At 26.7% G+C, this 17,807-nt stretch overlaps 1 protein-coding gene and 1 long non-coding RNA gene across 2 annotated transcripts; one reads left to right on the forward strand and one right to left on the reverse strand.

The window, feature by feature from the left end:
- Nucleotides 1–9,418: 9,418 nt before the first annotated feature.
- LOC126553249 (uncharacterized) lies at nt 9,419–11,084 on the forward strand. Its single transcript, XR_007606460.1, has 3 exons — nt 9,419–9,723; nt 9,803–10,279; nt 10,694–11,084. It is a non-coding gene; the product is annotated as an uncharacterized LOC126553249 (long non-coding RNA).
- Nucleotides 11,085–11,087: 3 nt separating this feature from the next.
- Nucleotides 11,088–14,016, reverse strand: LOC126553247 (putative nuclease HARBI1). The gene is made up of 7 exons (XM_050208398.1): nt 13,749–14,016; nt 13,458–13,585; nt 12,593–12,789; nt 12,191–12,338; nt 11,959–12,103; nt 11,632–11,779; nt 11,088–11,569 (listed from the first exon to the last, which is right to left on the reverse strand). The coding sequence occupies exons 1-7, from the start codon at nt 13,858–13,860 to the stop codon at nt 11,311–11,313; spliced, it is 1,137 nt and encodes a 378-aa protein (XP_050064355.1). The 5' UTR covers nt 13,861–14,016; the 3' UTR covers nt 11,088–11,310.
- Between the last annotated feature and the right edge of the window lie 3,791 nt (nt 14,017–17,807).

The following is a 17,807-nucleotide window of genomic DNA, read 5'->3' on the forward strand; positions in this document are numbered from 1 at the left end:
TTATTAATTTATCACCTTTATTCTTTCAAGTAAACGAATTCTTGCATCTTCAGATGAGCTGTTTATTTGTGAATTCACTAATTGTCCATCATATTGACTAGAGGCCACAGTTAAAATATCAATTAATGTATATTGAAAATCAAATAAATCTTCTGCCTTAATGAGTAAAACGGTGCATCTAAAACAATTACATGGTACCTAATTTAATTAACTAAACATAATTAGCTTTTCGCTATAGGTAATTCACACATGATGATAAGTAAGTTATTTTAAAATAATACTATCATAAATAGTAGAACTGTAAATTTTAATGTACTATGATACCTTAAAAATTATTTTTAAATGCGCTACAAATTTAAAATTTAAAATTATAGAAAATATTATTTTTTGATAAACAGAAAAATATGTATGCTCATTGTTCATTTAAAATTGTATAAATACACATTAATTTGGTTTAGTAGTAGTATATTATAATTTATAAATAATAATAAACTATTAAAAGGATTTTCAGTATTTTTTAATTTCAAAGTATTTGTTGTAATTTAAATTGTTTATGTAGGTATTCATATATTTATTTTTGTAAGAAATGCAATTCTTTTTCTCATAAAATTAAAATTGATAAAAATACTATAAAATAAAAAATATACTAAATATGGAAAAATGGATCTTATCATTGAAGACATAATGAAAGTAAAAGTGTTAAATATAATTATTATATTAGGTATTTAATACATTTTATAAAAAGTAGATAATTACTTTAATAGCAACATTTAACAATTATTATTAAAATTAGGTAGGTACAAACTTATATGTTTGATTTTTTTGATTCATAATAATATTATAGTTAATACAAATAATATATAAATATAATTAATTAGTTACGATTATTTACCTGACAAAGAATTGTTTAAGGTGTTGTGATTTTATCCCCTGCCAACATTTCCACCGACAAACTAGTTTGATTAAATGAGCTATGTCAATTCTCATATAACATTGCAATTGATTACTTGCAGACGATTTTCCATGCATTAAAATTTCCAAACATGTCTTTACATAGAAATTAACAGTCATGCCTTCACAAAATGCACGTGCTATTGCACCTAAAAGTGCCATTGAGAAGTCAGTGACTGTTTCTTGTGGAGCCAATACCCCATCATTTAACCATGATTGCAGCCATGAATAGATTGCAAATGTATTTTGTTTTTCACTAATCATTTGCAATATTGATACTTGAAATTCATCACTGGATAAAACACCTTCATATAAAAATATATGGCTGGACAGAATGTTTTGTGTAGTCCTCTTTATTTTTTTTACAATACTTCCAGTTGCATCAATAGTTAATCGGACATAAGATTTCCTCATACTTTTATAAAAAACTAATTGACATGGTGTCCAGTAATGAACAATGAAAGGGTCTGCTGCAATTAAATGAATCGAACCAGCATATTTGGTATGCTTAAACTGGATGAGGGACATTATTGGACATTTAATTGTGATTCCCAATGCTTTATCACTCTCTTCTTGTTTACATTTTCGAAGAATAGTTTTTTTGTAAATGTTTGCTGGAATTTTATCTCCATAGTTAAGTGGTTCTACAGCTTTTCGTCTCCAATTACTTGCAGTTTCATGAAAAAGTTCTTGTCCTACTTCACGACGTTTAGAACCATTTAATGGTCTTTTAGACTTATGATTTTCATTTATCTTCATTCCTTGAATTATTACATTCACAACTAATGCCATAGCTTCTTTTGGTTTTTCATCAACCCATCCAAAAACTGAAGCTTGACAATCCTTACATTTACCAGAGAATGTTAAGTAATACTGTAATCCATCTTTATTATCGTTTTGTACACGGCAACGTTTATATATAATGTTACATGGAATACAACAATGTTTAATAAACCAATCATTTATTATATTGGTCCACACACCTTGTTTCAAAACAGTATAATTTTTTTTGTTATTTTTCTTACCATACTTAACATTTATGGGACTCATCTTAATGTAATCTCGGTATGGTATATCAAATTTAAAAAGCTTTTTATCTTCACCAATCAACCCATCTGATTCATCATCAGTTATAGAATCAGTATCATCTCTGTCATCTTCATCATCATCTTCAATACATATTTCACTGTTTTTAGTCAATGTTTGTATCTTACCTCTTAATAATGTTTGCCATGAATGACGGTCTTGATATACACTGATATATAATGATTTAGCAGAAATTTTTGAATTTAGTTCCTCACTAATGTTTACTCATAATTTACTTGAATATGGAATTAAGTTTCCATCAGTATCAAACAACTCATTTGCATATAATTCCAATGTTGACAACACTAGTTTTGGATCAATAGAAGGGCGTCTTCCAACATGTGACTAAAAAAAAGAAATAAGTTAACAAAGACAACTATCTACACCTATAACAAAAACTTTTTTATTCTTATACTACCAAAATAAATTATTATTTTTAAATTAAATAAATTATTTCTAAATACCTAGTAAAACATTTTAAATTTTGGATTCTTTTAAAAATTATGTTAAACGCTATTCATTGTGGATGTTTTATGCCTATGACCTAGTATATCTGATATTTTTTCAAATCATCTTTATTTATGATTATAGTTTTTATTTCTATGGTTTTAAAATGTATTGTAATTTATGTTTAGTGATTAAGCTAATTATTAATATAGTTTGGTAAGTAGTAAAAAAACTAAATACATTCTACATTATATTTTACATGAATAAACGAATACCTAACATTCTTACCAAGTACAAATAATGTGCTGATATTTATCTTGGTTTTTTTTTAAGCTACAACTACCCACATTAATTTTACTTATTAATATAATTATATATTCATTTTATTTATTCTTTTTGTTTATCAAACTCAGTGTTATTAAAGAACGATTCTTGGATTGATTACCTATTAGAGGAACGAATAAAAAAATTAATTCCATATTTTTAAAGGAATAGAAACATGAATTAATTCTTTATTTTTATGAATAGGAACTTAAATATTATAATTATTTTGTTTTCCTCAAAACATTTTGGCAAAAAAGTGTAGTTTACATGTTTTTAATCTAATAGAAGAGACTAGTAGACTACCTAGGTACCAAATTTTTATTCACATATGACTTTGTTCTGATTAGTAAATGTATATAGTATAATATTATATATTTACTATTTTAAGAATAGGTAATTCAAAAGAAGAAGAACGATGGGTAAGAAAGAACGATTTCCTTTAAATATTCAATGAAAAAGAAACTGAATGGATTCCTATATAAATGGAACGTTAACAATACTAATCAAACTTTATTATTTAAATATTAAGAAAAACATAGGTCTTGTTTGAAGAAAAAGTAGTACAATACTTGTATCCTCAATGACTTATTAACATAACAATTAAATTAATATGTTGTTAATCTCTTAGCAAACCCCTAGTGTTGAATTACACAGAGATACTTAGTAATTCATGTTTCTAAATAATTGAATTTAAAATATCCTAATATGTTAGGTACATTAAACTAAACTTCAAAACTAATATTACCTATATAATAAAAAATAAAACAATTAATAATAAATTAGGTACTTATTTAAAAAAATATATATATAATATATATACATAAATAGTTAAATGTTACATGTTAACTTTGTTCAATCAATAATGTGTAATGTATTTAATAATACTTATTTTTTCATTGAAGATGATTAGAAAACTTACCAATCCATACAAATATAAAGGTTCTGACATAGATTTGATATATTATTATTATGATATTTATTTAAATATACATATTTTAATGAATTTATATACTCATAAATCATAATACATTTATACTGCATCTCCCTTAAGTACCTAATTCAATACCATTGATACTTATAGATACCTTAGATACTTAATAATAGGTTAAAAAACGTTAAAACTTTTCACTATTTTTGTTCAATAACAAATACATGTATTTTTAATTTACTGAACTTATTATACAAATTCTTAAAATTAAATGTCTTCATAGATACATAACGCATCTAATGACCAGACCACCAGAGGAAAAAATGTGTTATAATTAATTTTATTTTTAATAAAAAAGTAATTTAATTTAATGTATGGTTTCATTATTTTGTTTTGATCTATTACTATCTACGTTATACATACACTTTGTAAAATAATTTATAATATTATTTTTGAAATTTGGGTATATACTATACATTTATGTATATAATATACCTATGCCTTGTACAAGATATCATTAAACATTTTTTTCTTTATTTTTTAATATGCAACTATTTCTATACAAAATATATTTGTATTATTGTCTGGTTCCATATATTTGATATCTGTTTTCAAGTATTTAATTCTATCAAAATTACTTTACATTCAAATTATAAATATGTTTTTTAAATATAATTTAATTTCATAGAATATGTGTCGTTATATTTTGTTTTAAAATACAAATGTACTTGATTGTTTAAAACAATTTTAAATTTATCACATTATTATAAGTAAGATTACCATTAGTAAAGCATTATTAAAATAGAGATATTTTATCTAGGCTTAAATTCTATAATATAAATGTTTCATTAAATTATTGTTGGTCATATTTTAACACTTGGAACCTTATTATTTGTAAATTTTGAAAATTGGTCAATAATTTATTTAGATAAATTACTAATTTTTATTTTAGGTATAGATTAAGCTCATTGTAAAATATAAATTTTATTAATTAAACTGTAAGTTAGATAAATAATAGTTATAAGAATTGCATTTTAACCAGAACTTACATACCCAAAGAATATTTAAGAAAAAAATTATGTCACATTAAAATAATAAAATATATTGGTATAAATTATATAGTATAGATATAGGTATTTAGAATATTAACAAGAAAATAAATCAATAAAACTATAATTACCTGTTTTTTTACGGATTCCATCTTCAATTTAGTGAAAATATAATATAATTTATACAATAAATAAAAATAATATTTATTAATTAATTAATAAATATAATTTATACGACAATAGCACATAAGCACATGAACTATGAGCATCGACAAATCGATAATGATATTAGTATCATAATGAGTTTCACATAGGTAACGTCCGCGTCGATTATCCGTTTAACCACAAAGGGCCAATAAAAAAATAACACCCAAAAATAAACCATAACTATAAATATATTTTCCTGAATTTATTGTATTGTTTTATATTGAGACATGTATAAAAATAACTTCGATAAGAAATTCGTCCATCGTCAACAAAATATATTATATATATATACTTTGTGTAATATAATGTATAAATTATTTGTTCGATAGTATTATTTTATTATTATAAAATAAGAAATAATAATTAGAAATAATGTAAGTACTAAAAAATAATACATAGTAATAAATATTAAATATATTATACATATAACACACATTAATATACTGTATATACCTATCTAAGTTATATTACGACCAAATTGCATAAACTACACTGTAGGCTGAACTGTATAACACTGTAAGTTATAACATATAGAAATAATATAATATAGGTTGGTACATTTCATTAATTAACTATCTAGTAAAAAAGTTCAAGTATTTTTGCATATTCTATGCATTTTTTTCAATTTTAAGATTTAAAGGCATCATAATACGATACAAGAGCCATATTCCAACCATGAAATGGCATATTAAAAATGTATTACATACCTATTTACAACTATGTGCTAAACTAAATACTTGATTACTCTATAATTGTTCTTAGTCAGCTAAAAATCAGAATGATTCATAAACGTTGTGGAAAGCACTAAGCCAATATTAGTTTAGTAAATACGGTTTATGATATATAAGTTGGTCCATCCAGGCCCGATATAACATAATTGTATGCCCTAGGCCCTTAGCCCCTGCAGGGTTATTGTCAAATATTTAAATCATTAAAAAACCTTCTAAGTGGGAGAAAAGGGTGTTTTCTCTGTGTTAAGCTTTTAAAAAGAAAAATAGGCATTAAGAGCATAAAAATCAAATCTAAAAATCATAGTCACAATTTTACGTAGGTCCTAGACACAGTGCTTATAATGCCTATGCACTAATACAACCCAACGTCCATCGACGACAAAATATATATTTTATATTTATAATATGTTTATTTGTATATTGTATTAATTATTTATTTGATAGTGTTATATAATTATTACAAACTTAAGAATAATAATACATTAGTAACCAAGATGTGACTAGTATACCTACCTACAAAATTATCGCTCCATCTGACATCTGTTTGCTTTTTATTAGGTATACATAAAATGTTTGAATCAATTATATCTAAAAAAAATAATCATTTAGATGCCTTACCATCTGGATCTCAGGTTGATGTTATATACACAGACTTTCAAAAGCTGCTGATTTAGATTTATTTTTCAACTTTGCTATTTATTTTCAAATTAGTATTTTTCTTCAATTCAGACTTTTTAATGAAAGCTAGTGGTTGCTGCCATAGTGACATGCAAATATTTGCTATAATCATTAGCTTTCGTTTAATCCCACTTCGAAATTTCAGGCCAAAACATCACGCCTACTTGCACTACTTCAAAAATTTAACAGCCACTTCATAACGATCACCTAAATGACTTGCAAATGTTATGAAGGAATTTGAAAATACTTGCTAATCGTGAGCTCTCGTTTGATACTTCTTTGAAAGTTCTGTGACAACTTGGGTGGGCTAACTTCAAAACTTTGAAAGCTCTTACTGGACGCCCGAGTAACTTGCAAATTCTAAAAATAGACTTGCAAATACTTGCAAATCACTTGCAAAATAATGGCATAGGTTTTGAAAAAATTGCAACACTTAGGTGGGCCAACTTCACGAACGTTTACTTAGGTCCTAAAAAAATATTTTATAATATAGTTGTAAAAAGTCTTTAACAATGGAAATTGATCTAAGAATAATTGTTATAAATTTATAAAATATAATACCTTATAAGTAGTAACTAATAGGCAAGAAGGTAGGTACTATTTAGTAGTATATATTTATAATAAAATTCGGATTAATAGCATTAATTTTATGGGTGACTTGCAACTTATTTTGAATGCTTACCATGTAATCAGTTTTATTGTTTGTTAGTTCAATTACTTTTCGCCATTCACTAAGATTAGTAATAAGTTTAGCTCTGTCGCCAATTTTAGGCACAATTTCTTTTATCATTTCTTCATTAAGCATGGTTAAGCAAGAAATATCAATGCCGTGTTCTAAGAGTGCAATTATCATGAAAAGTATCACAAAATGTAATGCAATATAATATTAATATTAAAAGCAGTGCCTACTGCAGTGTTACAAAAGCTTTGTGTACATTTTAAATTTATAATATTTAATTAAGAAGACTATAAAATACGTATAATTAAAATACATACCACGGAATATTTCGACATAATGTCCAAGTTTCCATGCACATAACATATCAGCTACATCTGCATCCGCCATATTATTAAACGTTGAAAACGACTTGAAACTTAAATACTGAATGTTCAAATAAACTTAATAAACACGTGTCGTTGCGGAACGAATTACGTATGTAAAGTTACACTTTAAAGTTGAAACACAAGACAATGCACAAGACTAAAAGTAAAATGGAAACCACAAATCGATACAATTACAGAGAGACAGCGGTCGCCGGGCACCAAATAATAACTAATAAGTACTCAGTAGTGTTTACAATCTTGTTTGGTAGCAAGTACACTACTTTGGCTATTAATATCATGTATTTGTTATCACCACGGTTGATTCTGTTATACTATACTAATATTAGTAAGCACAACTAAAATAATGCTAACAACATAGATTATTTAATTGGAAAAACCAATCATAAAGATATCGTCTGTAGAAGGTATTGTAGTGATTACAAAACAGAATGGTTGTAGTCGTGTAATTTGTTTAATAACTATTATAGCCAAGTTTGGTGAGCGCAATAGAAAATATTGATTACAACAATATTGTTCTGTATCTATTACAATAATATAATTGTTACCGCTATATTAAACACCAGATTGATTCAACATAGGTGTAATAAAACAAGTACAAAATCGTAGAGTAAAAATTACCAATTTCTAGTTGGATTGACCAAAATACTGTATACATTTTTTTACTTAATAACGTTAACAATTTAGTTGTTGTTTTAAACATTAGTTAGGTTAGATGGAGAAATTAATAAATTACAAAAAAAGATTTGTAGCTGCTCTTGTACATGCTGGTGTTTACAATCTAAATTTATGTACTGAGGGCCTATTCTTGAAATCATACGGATTGGATCCGTATACGAACGTTCCACATGGTTGATTTCCGTATACGGACCAAAAACTGTATTCTTGAAATAAAACTTTTCGTACACTGAAAAATTTTCACATACACGGAAATGTTTCCACACGATTTATTATTTATTATAAATTAGGATGGTAACACTGTTAAAATGTACAATATTATTGTAAATTTAATTGCAAAACAAAAAATGCGCGCATCAGCTGTTAATTAAATATTTCGTATTTTCTTTATTTGTAGTTTTCACACATTCTCACTTTCTCACACACAGACAACTAATACATTTAAAAAAATCTTCTAATATCCCAATTAAAAGTATTTTTCTCGTATAATGGCAACTTTTAAAAGATCAAAAAGCCAGTCAGTGACGAACGAGCAGAAGCAAGCAATAATTGAATACTTAAGCAGTCACCCAGAACTCTCGAGAGGCAAATTTTCAAACAGTTTTACTCATTCGTCTGCATCCAAACAATGGATTGAATTAGGTGAAACATTGAACACCATGATAGGTCCCTCAAAAGAGTGGAAAGCTTGGCGCAGGGTAATGTTAATTGTAAAATTTACATAATTTCCTCCCCAAATATTATTATATTATATATGACAAAGTTATATAGCATAGTAGTTATATTAGTAGGTATAGCTTACAACTAAAATTATTTACATATTAAAATTGTTTGAACAATAAAGCATGGATTCCAAAAGGTGCCTACTTTAAATATGTCTTTATCGTGTTCGTGATGTATAGATCAATACTATAGTATATCTATCACATTTATATGCTATACTTTACTATACAATATAGAAATAGTCCAAATTACTTACATGCATGTAATATTATTATTATGTAAAAATTTAGGAATACTTAGTTCTTGTTTCACTTATTGTAATTTATCACTAATCATATAAATTATAAATATATTACATTCAAATTTCCAGTATATACCTACGTAAAAATTCATTTTTTTTTTAAATTCCATTTTTGTAAATGAGAATGCGTCATGAACGTAAAATGTCGGTAAATATCTATTATTTATATTATAATATAGACATTTACCTATTAATATATAAATATCTAATGCTAACACTATTAAACTACAATTATAAGTTGGTACATTATATTTAATTCCACGGAAGATTTTTAGTTAAAAAAAACTCATAACACTTAGTTTGTTGGGGGGGGGGGGCTAACCCATACGGGGTAAATTGTACGATATTCGGTTCGGTTAATATAAATTAACAAAATTATAGACATGGCAAGATATGAAATGTGAAGTAAAAAAAAAGAAAACACAAATTAGGGTCAATAATAATCAAACGGGTGGAGGTAAACGAACGGTAGGTGAACTAAGTTGCATTGAAGAAGCAGTGATTAGTATGATAGGTGATGTTCCTGTGAGCGGTGATCCACAGATAAGCGAGTCTGCGGTAAATTTCTCCTATACTTCTAATTCATCTAGGTAATTAAGTAAAATATTATAAGTAAATTAAACTGTAATATTTCCAGTTTAAACAAAAATATAACATATTCTTTATAATATTAAAATATGTATTAGTCATCAAGATCAAGCCACCGCATTAGTGATTGAAGTACCTGCGGATGAAGATATTACTTGTGACACTAATAACTTCATTAAGTATAATATTAATAATTTTTGGTATTCAAACACATACCCTACTATACTCATAAAAATTGCAGATATACAGATGATGTATGGTTGTGTTTGGAAAAGAACACTGATGATGATAATAATGCACAAGTTGCATCAACAAATTCTATGTTAGTCTTATGTTTGTCTATAACTTAATGTATACAATACGCATATTATTTTAACAAAATTCTTTAACATAAATTCACCTAGATTAACTTTATAAATTTACATATTTATATTATTAGGACCATAATACCTGATAGCCAACCATCAACTTCAACCTCGCGTATAAATAACTCGACAGATTTAGTCATTAATACACCGACTACCACGTAAGTTTATTGCAATTTGATTGCATTTAAGTTGTAACTATTAAGTCATATTTATAAATAGGTAATATTATCTACTCAGTCTGATAAAAATTACGAGTTACCATACTATGTAATTAATAATTATTAATCTTAATATGATTCACAAAAGTTTGTAATTAAAATATAAATAATATTGATAATAATAACAACAATTACAATAATAATAATACATAACATAATTACAAAATTCAATTTTATAATAATGTTCTACACAAGGTGGATATATATATATATATATATATTGATTCTAAAATATAAAACATTGAATTAGTCTTAAATATTTACAGATAAATATCAATTGGGGTAGCTAGGGAAAAATAAAAATAAAAATATAAAAATATGAATAATATTAGTAAATTATTTTTTATTAAATAGTAATAAAAGGAAATTAGAAGCGTTAATAAAAGAAAAGGAACATTTTCCAAAAAAAATTACGAAAAAAGATCGTTTACAGCACACTTTTAGAGCTCAAGAAGAACTGTCATTAGCTACTAATGACAGAAATATTATTTTTAAAGATTTTTATAAAAAAAAAATTGATTACTATAATGAATTATTGAAACTTAAAGAAAGAAGTGCAGCCGCAAAAGAAAGAAGTGCGGCAGCACAAGAAAGTATTGCAGAATCTTTAAAGTTAATTTACAGCAATAAACATAACAATATAATATAATATAATAACATAATAATAAACATACATAAAATTTTTAATTTTTCTTCAAGTATCTATAACCTAGCTATTACTTAAATTACTAAAAATATCAGTCATCCTTAAAACTTTAAAGAAATTTATATTAAAATGTGTATAAAAATAAAATGTAATAATATTTAATATTTAATATATGAACAGTTGAATATATAAATATTAGTTTAATTAAATTATTAAATTTAAAAGTAAGAATCCACAAGGTACCCTTGCAATATTTTGTGTATTTATTTGAGATAATGTTACATTGTATATGTAATGAAGATAATATTGATACTGAAGAGGTGGATTAGGTAAAATATCGGTCGACAATTTGCTGACGGGCTTGTTGGCCAGCAATTAAATCTGGATTACCTTTATCGTCGATATTCGTATTTTCAACATTATTTTGTTGACAAATTCCGTAATCCACTTCTTGGTTATCAAAATCTTCATTATACAATGGAATGTTATCCATAATACATAAATTATGTAAAACCACACAAGAATTTATAATTTTTGATGCTTTGTTTGGTGCATAGTGAAGTGTTCGATGTTTTAGTAAGCATCTGAAATAATGAGCCATTTAAATTAAAACTGCATAAAAAATAAAGTATTTTATGTTTATTACCGAAACCTCATTTTCAATACTCCATTACAACGTCCAATTGTAGATCTAGCTTTACAAACTGAATCGTTGTAATTCGCTTCAGGCGAATCAGGACGTGGGTCTAAGAATGGAGTTAATAGCCATGGACGTAAAGCATATCCAGAATCACCTATACAAAATGAAAATACATTAACTATTTGTATTTTAAATTCTTCTTTGCTATATCTTCTAAAGCACTAAGTTATAAAAGTTAAAACTTGCAAATATTTATTAAACATTTTTAATTTATAATTATAGAAAGCTGGTAATATAATTTATTTATTTTATATAAATGTGTTTAATAGTTACCTAAGAGTATATACGATTTATGTCCTTGTGCGTGTAAATCCATCATTAGCATTTTAACTTTACTTGTATTCCAAATATGAGAATCGTGGGATGACCCTGGGTATCTTGCTGATACATTCAAAATTCTCAAATTAACATCACATATCTGCCACATACAACAAACATCATCATAGTCCATAACACAATAAATACATCAAGTTAATTTAAAATATATTATAAATATACTACTTACCAATTGAGTATTTATTGAATGATACCCCTTTCTATTCACATATATGTGTTCAGGGTACGTCAAGTCTTCGGTTTTAGGTGGTACTATAGCTATATGCGTGCAATCAATAACACCCACAATACCTCGTATTTTGAAATTATCATAAAACCTTCTTAAAATATATTTAATTACAATCAAAGTTTCAATACAAGAACTGGGAACTTTGTTACTTAACAAGGCATACTTTTTTTTAAAAACTCTTGTAGCTACTAGCTAGGTAAGTGAAATAGGAATTTTGCGGTCGGACTTAGTTTAAGATTTACGGCCGTTGAAAGTTTGTTATTTTTACAGTATAAATGGAGAAAAAAATAATAGATGTCCAGAAAAGTAACAAAATATCTATTTATGAACATAAATTAGTACCCTTTTCGAACAGCATTTAATTCCACGAAATTTCTTGGGAAATGTACAATTTCCTCAAATATTTCAGGACAGCATAATGCAGTAGTTACCTCTTCTACTATCCTACTAACAGTCGGTTGACTAACAGAGGCATATTGACTGACACCTATGTCCATCTGGTAGCTACCAGATGCAAAAAATCTAAGAGCTGTCATAACCTAGAGATAGTTGAAAATAAATAAAATTTAATGAGAGGTAGACAATTTAAATAATTTAATTATATAGTTATAGATAAGTAATTAGATAATCAGAGTAATTTAAAAATTAAATGTATGATCTAATACAATGCTTGGCACTGGCTTAATTATTGTTCACTATTCAGATAACAATAATATTATATATATAGTCATTAGTCATATTAAGTAATAACAATAATAATATGTACTATTATTAGATGTATGTACCGATAGGCGATAAGTTTTACATATTTAAACAGTGACAACGAGAATAGCTATTAAGCGACTACTTCCTATAATAATAGTGGTGATAGGTATCTTAATGATACACTCGTCGTTTGTAAGTACCTACATAATTTTATGAATAGGAATTGATTGTGGGAGTAGGTAGCCCTCTTATACGGGAAAAATTAGTGGATAGGCATTTATTTTAAATAGCCGCTTTATACAAAAAAAAACTTACACCGCTTTATATGTACTTACTACTTATATATACCTATAATAGCCTATATAAAAAAGATTCAATTTATTCTAATGTAATCCGGCTGAAAATTCAGTGTCCCCCTTAATTGTGGACACACAATAAATTTTACCCTAATCACACTTCAGAATGTTTAAAAGCTAATAAAAAAATATTTATAATCACATACTTTTTGTTTTATGGTCAGTGCACTACTTCTTGAAGGAGCTTTCATGTAAGGTGTCACCATATGAATTACCCTTGTCGCCAAATCTTTTGATAACCGGTATAGTGCAATAAATTGGCGATCGGAAAGACCTAAATTATAAAAAAAATTAAAAAACAATCGTTTTTACACTAAAATATCATGCAAACAGTGTACTCAGTCTACTTATAAAAAACATTTAAGAAGGTACAAAAGCAAATAGGATTTTGGCTATGTATTAAATGAACTAAAAATAAATATGTTATAGGTACTTACTTTCGAAAGGATCTATATAGTTAGACTTCTGTAAAACAATTTCCGCATCTTCTTCAATTTGTTCTAATAACTCTACACCATTTAACTGAACATAAAGGTCTAAATCATCCATAATTTAGATATTATTTGAAGATTATTCAAATACCAAAAGTTCAAGTAACAAATATTGAATTTAGTAGTAATCGGTATAACACTAGACACTAAGTGTTCACAAAACAATCACAAGTTAAATGAAAATAAGAAATTGAGAAGTAGGTATAGTAACGATATTAGGTACAAATTATGATTAACGAATATTAATGGCATTCTGCAATCACATAACAAATCACTATAAATCGTTAATTATATAATATAATATAATATAATATAATATACATAATTTATTTTTATTTTATTTCAGCAAGTTAAAACCATTAGTCTCAGCAATAATTATAAATAATTTTTAAGTTTTATAATAATGATGAAATGATAATAAAATATGTGATTTAAATAAATATAAATCGAAGGCCAATTAAAAATATACAATAAGTACGTAATTAATATTAATGACTATTATACACTAGGTATATATGCTATATAGTATATATTATTGATAATCAATAATATAAAATTAATATTTAAACAAAATTTTACCTATCCATTTTATACATAAATATTGTTAAAAAAAAGTAAGCTAGGCGATGCTCGTTTTATAAAATATACTTTTCGTGTATTTTGAATCATCGTAAAAAGTGGTTTTTGTATTTTTTGACAATTTCCAATTTAAGGCGATTGTTTAAAAAATATTGAGCGTTTTAGAGGTTTAAGTCATTTAATACTAAAATTCAGTTAGTTAATTTTTAGATTTTTTATTATTTTTTTTTCAAAACTTGTTAAAATATAAAAATTAAAAAAAATGTAGTGCATTAAAGCAATTTTTAGGGAATCTTAGTATTTTAAAGAAATCACATTCCCTATCCATAATTTATTATTATTAAAGGGTGTTTTTTATTTGATTATGTAAGTAGGTAATTTAATAACATATTCGTTTTATACAGTTTTAAAATAGTATAGGTATAGTCAATAATTGTATTTAATCAACGATCGTGATAAAACATTGTGATAATTGGTTTATTCGTATACGGAGAAACGTATCCGAATGCCATATCCCCACTCGGATGAATCGTACGGGTCTTTTTCACACGACCGAACACATTCGTATACGTAAAATATTCAAGAATACACATTTTTCAGATCATGTGGAAACTCGTGTGGAAACCATGATTTTCGTATACGGATCCAATCCGTATGATTTCAAGAATAGGCCCCCTGGTTATTATATTCATGTTGTCTCTACATTAAAACATTTAACTTAACTGTTCTGTTAAAATCTATTTGGTTATTTTTTTCCGTGCATGTTGAAATATACAGAGATCGAGTTGGAGCTTTTATCAGATTATGACAAAATCATGATGATAGAACAGGGTAATATGTTATTATTTATTTATTTATTTTTTTTTTTTCACGTATGATTATTTATAGGGATACGAGGAGGATTAACTCAAGCGAGCATGCGATATGCTCGAGCAAATAATATCAAGATCTCTAACTATGATCCCTCAAAGCCCGAGTCGTGGATCACATGTTTGGACGCAACAACACGGAAAAAAAAACATGGTTATAATTACCAGAATATGATTCATACTACCAGAATTTTTGGTTGCACCCGTGACAACAATATGGTTAGTTAATATCACAATAAATATTTGGTAAACTGTATTCGGTTACAATTACCAAATGAGTTGTTAAAATAACAAGGCAGTATTATGTAGCCATTACTTATATAGTCGTTGTCTCCACAAATAACCTCTGTTGTAGATAATTAGCAGTTTGGTTGAAACAAAGATACATCTACCGTGATTTTAGCAATAGTTCAGTGGCTATAATAAAAGACCTTACAGTAACAACCACTAGAAAAGTTGTTGATATGACATTATGTTGTGTTTCAATGACACATAAATAAATGTGAATGTTACTTTTTAATTTGTAACTTGTACTAGCTATATAATTGAAGTAGTTACAAATTATTTTGTTAATGTTACAATTATTATGTAGGTGGGTTGTAGCCTTGTAGGTAATAATTGTGGGGAATACACAATATAATAATATGCACCTGAATACTTCCAATCAGGGCCGAATCTAGGGGGGGGCGAACCGGGGTACTTGCCCCGGAAGTTTTGGTCGAGGGGGGGGGCGCTTAATTACGTGGGCATAACAAAGGGGGAGGGCGCTAATTTTATACTTTGTAACGGGTAAAAAATATACTAGATCCAGCACTGCTTCCAATAATGATGACTGATGAGTAATAAAATCAAGGAATTAATCTATAATAAATAATTTGGAAAACAAAAAATTAAATTATACAACGTTTATTTAATATAGCACATAATAAATAATACAAATTAACTCAAAATATTTATAATTTATACCTATATTAGCATAACATAATATACAATTGCATGAACACATATGTGATAAATAAATAATAAAAATACAATATAAGTACCTATATAATAATCTAAATACTGCTTCTTAGAGTTACATAACTACATCCATTTGATGATACACTAATGTTATTTGGAATATAAGAAAATAATGCATGGTGATACACAAATGTACATTCATCATCCAGTTTTACCTCATATGAAAATACATGATCATCAAATGCAACAGTATTAGTACGCTTACACTTAAAAATTACCAAAGTATCATTAAATAAAACAATGTCTTCTATTATTCCAAATATAGGAAGATCATTTTCATGTATATCTAATGTAAGTAATAGCTTTGGCTTATATTTGGTACCTTTTATAGATACCCAAGGACACTTAACAATAGATTCTACAGAACTAAATTGTAAAACATTTTTTAAAACTTCCAATTCTAAGTCACTTAGGAGCTTGGGAGGACCTGTTTCAAAATGGGTAGGTAATGATCCTTTAAAAAAAATATTGTTTAATTGCAACTGATGTTTGATTGCCAAAGTTTTACATATATTTCGTCTATTGCTAGTAGTGTTTGCAGCTATTTGGATATCCTATGTTTTGCCTCAAACCTCATTGACCATAATGCAACAAGGGGGCCAAATTTTTTTAACATTGTATGGTAATGTAACATGAAATGATGTTTTGGCTTAAGATTTTGTTTACTATACATAAGATAAAGGTTATGGTGTTCAGCTATTAATGTTTGTAAGAGTTCACACGAATCTATTTGCAATCAAGAATTTGTCTTAAAAGTATGTACAAATGCCATACTGGATCATTTTTGGGAACAAAATCTCCAATTAATAAGCCAAAGTACCGAACAAATACCAACATTTCAGAAGCAGACAGACGAATATTATTTTTATGAATATTCTCCATGATTAATACAGGAGGCTTACTGCTACTATCTGGCCCATAATCAAAATGAATCATTCTCTCATTAAGAATTTGTAAGGAAAACATTTTTAATTCATACATATAATAATTTAATAAAAATGCTATATCAAACTTGCATACCCCTTCCAATAAATCATGCATAATGTCCATACCATTTTGATCCAACACATTGAAACCACATACATCATGCCAAACACACACATCTTTAATGCCACTAGTTGTTACATTACATTCCAAAACATCTAGGTTATATTGTTCCAAACTCCTAATTAAATTAACATCAGCGTAGCATTGTTTTTTCATATCTTCTTTCTTTATTTTACATACCCTGCATGGATAATTAGAAGAAAAACTTTCTACAAATCCGGTCATGCTATGAATACCAAGATTATCTCCGACAATTAAACCTAATTCAAATTTTATATTTCCTTTAAACTCGTCAGATTCTATCTCAATACCAGTATCCTTTAGATAATTCAACTCATTGATAAGGGGTCTAAATATTATATGATTTCCAAATTGCTGTCTGTCCGACGAATGAAATAATAAAGCTAAAAAAATATTGCTCAAGGAAGATTGTAGGTGAATGGGTATGCAAGGAACAGTAAAGTAGACAGCTCCTAATTTGTGTATACCT

This window comes from Aphis gossypii, unplaced genomic scaffold, assembly GCF_020184175.1.
Source record: "Aphis gossypii isolate Hap1 unplaced genomic scaffold, ASM2018417v2 Contig00109, whole genome shotgun sequence".
NCBI lineage: Eukaryota > Metazoa > Arthropoda > Insecta > Hemiptera > Aphididae > Aphis > Aphis gossypii.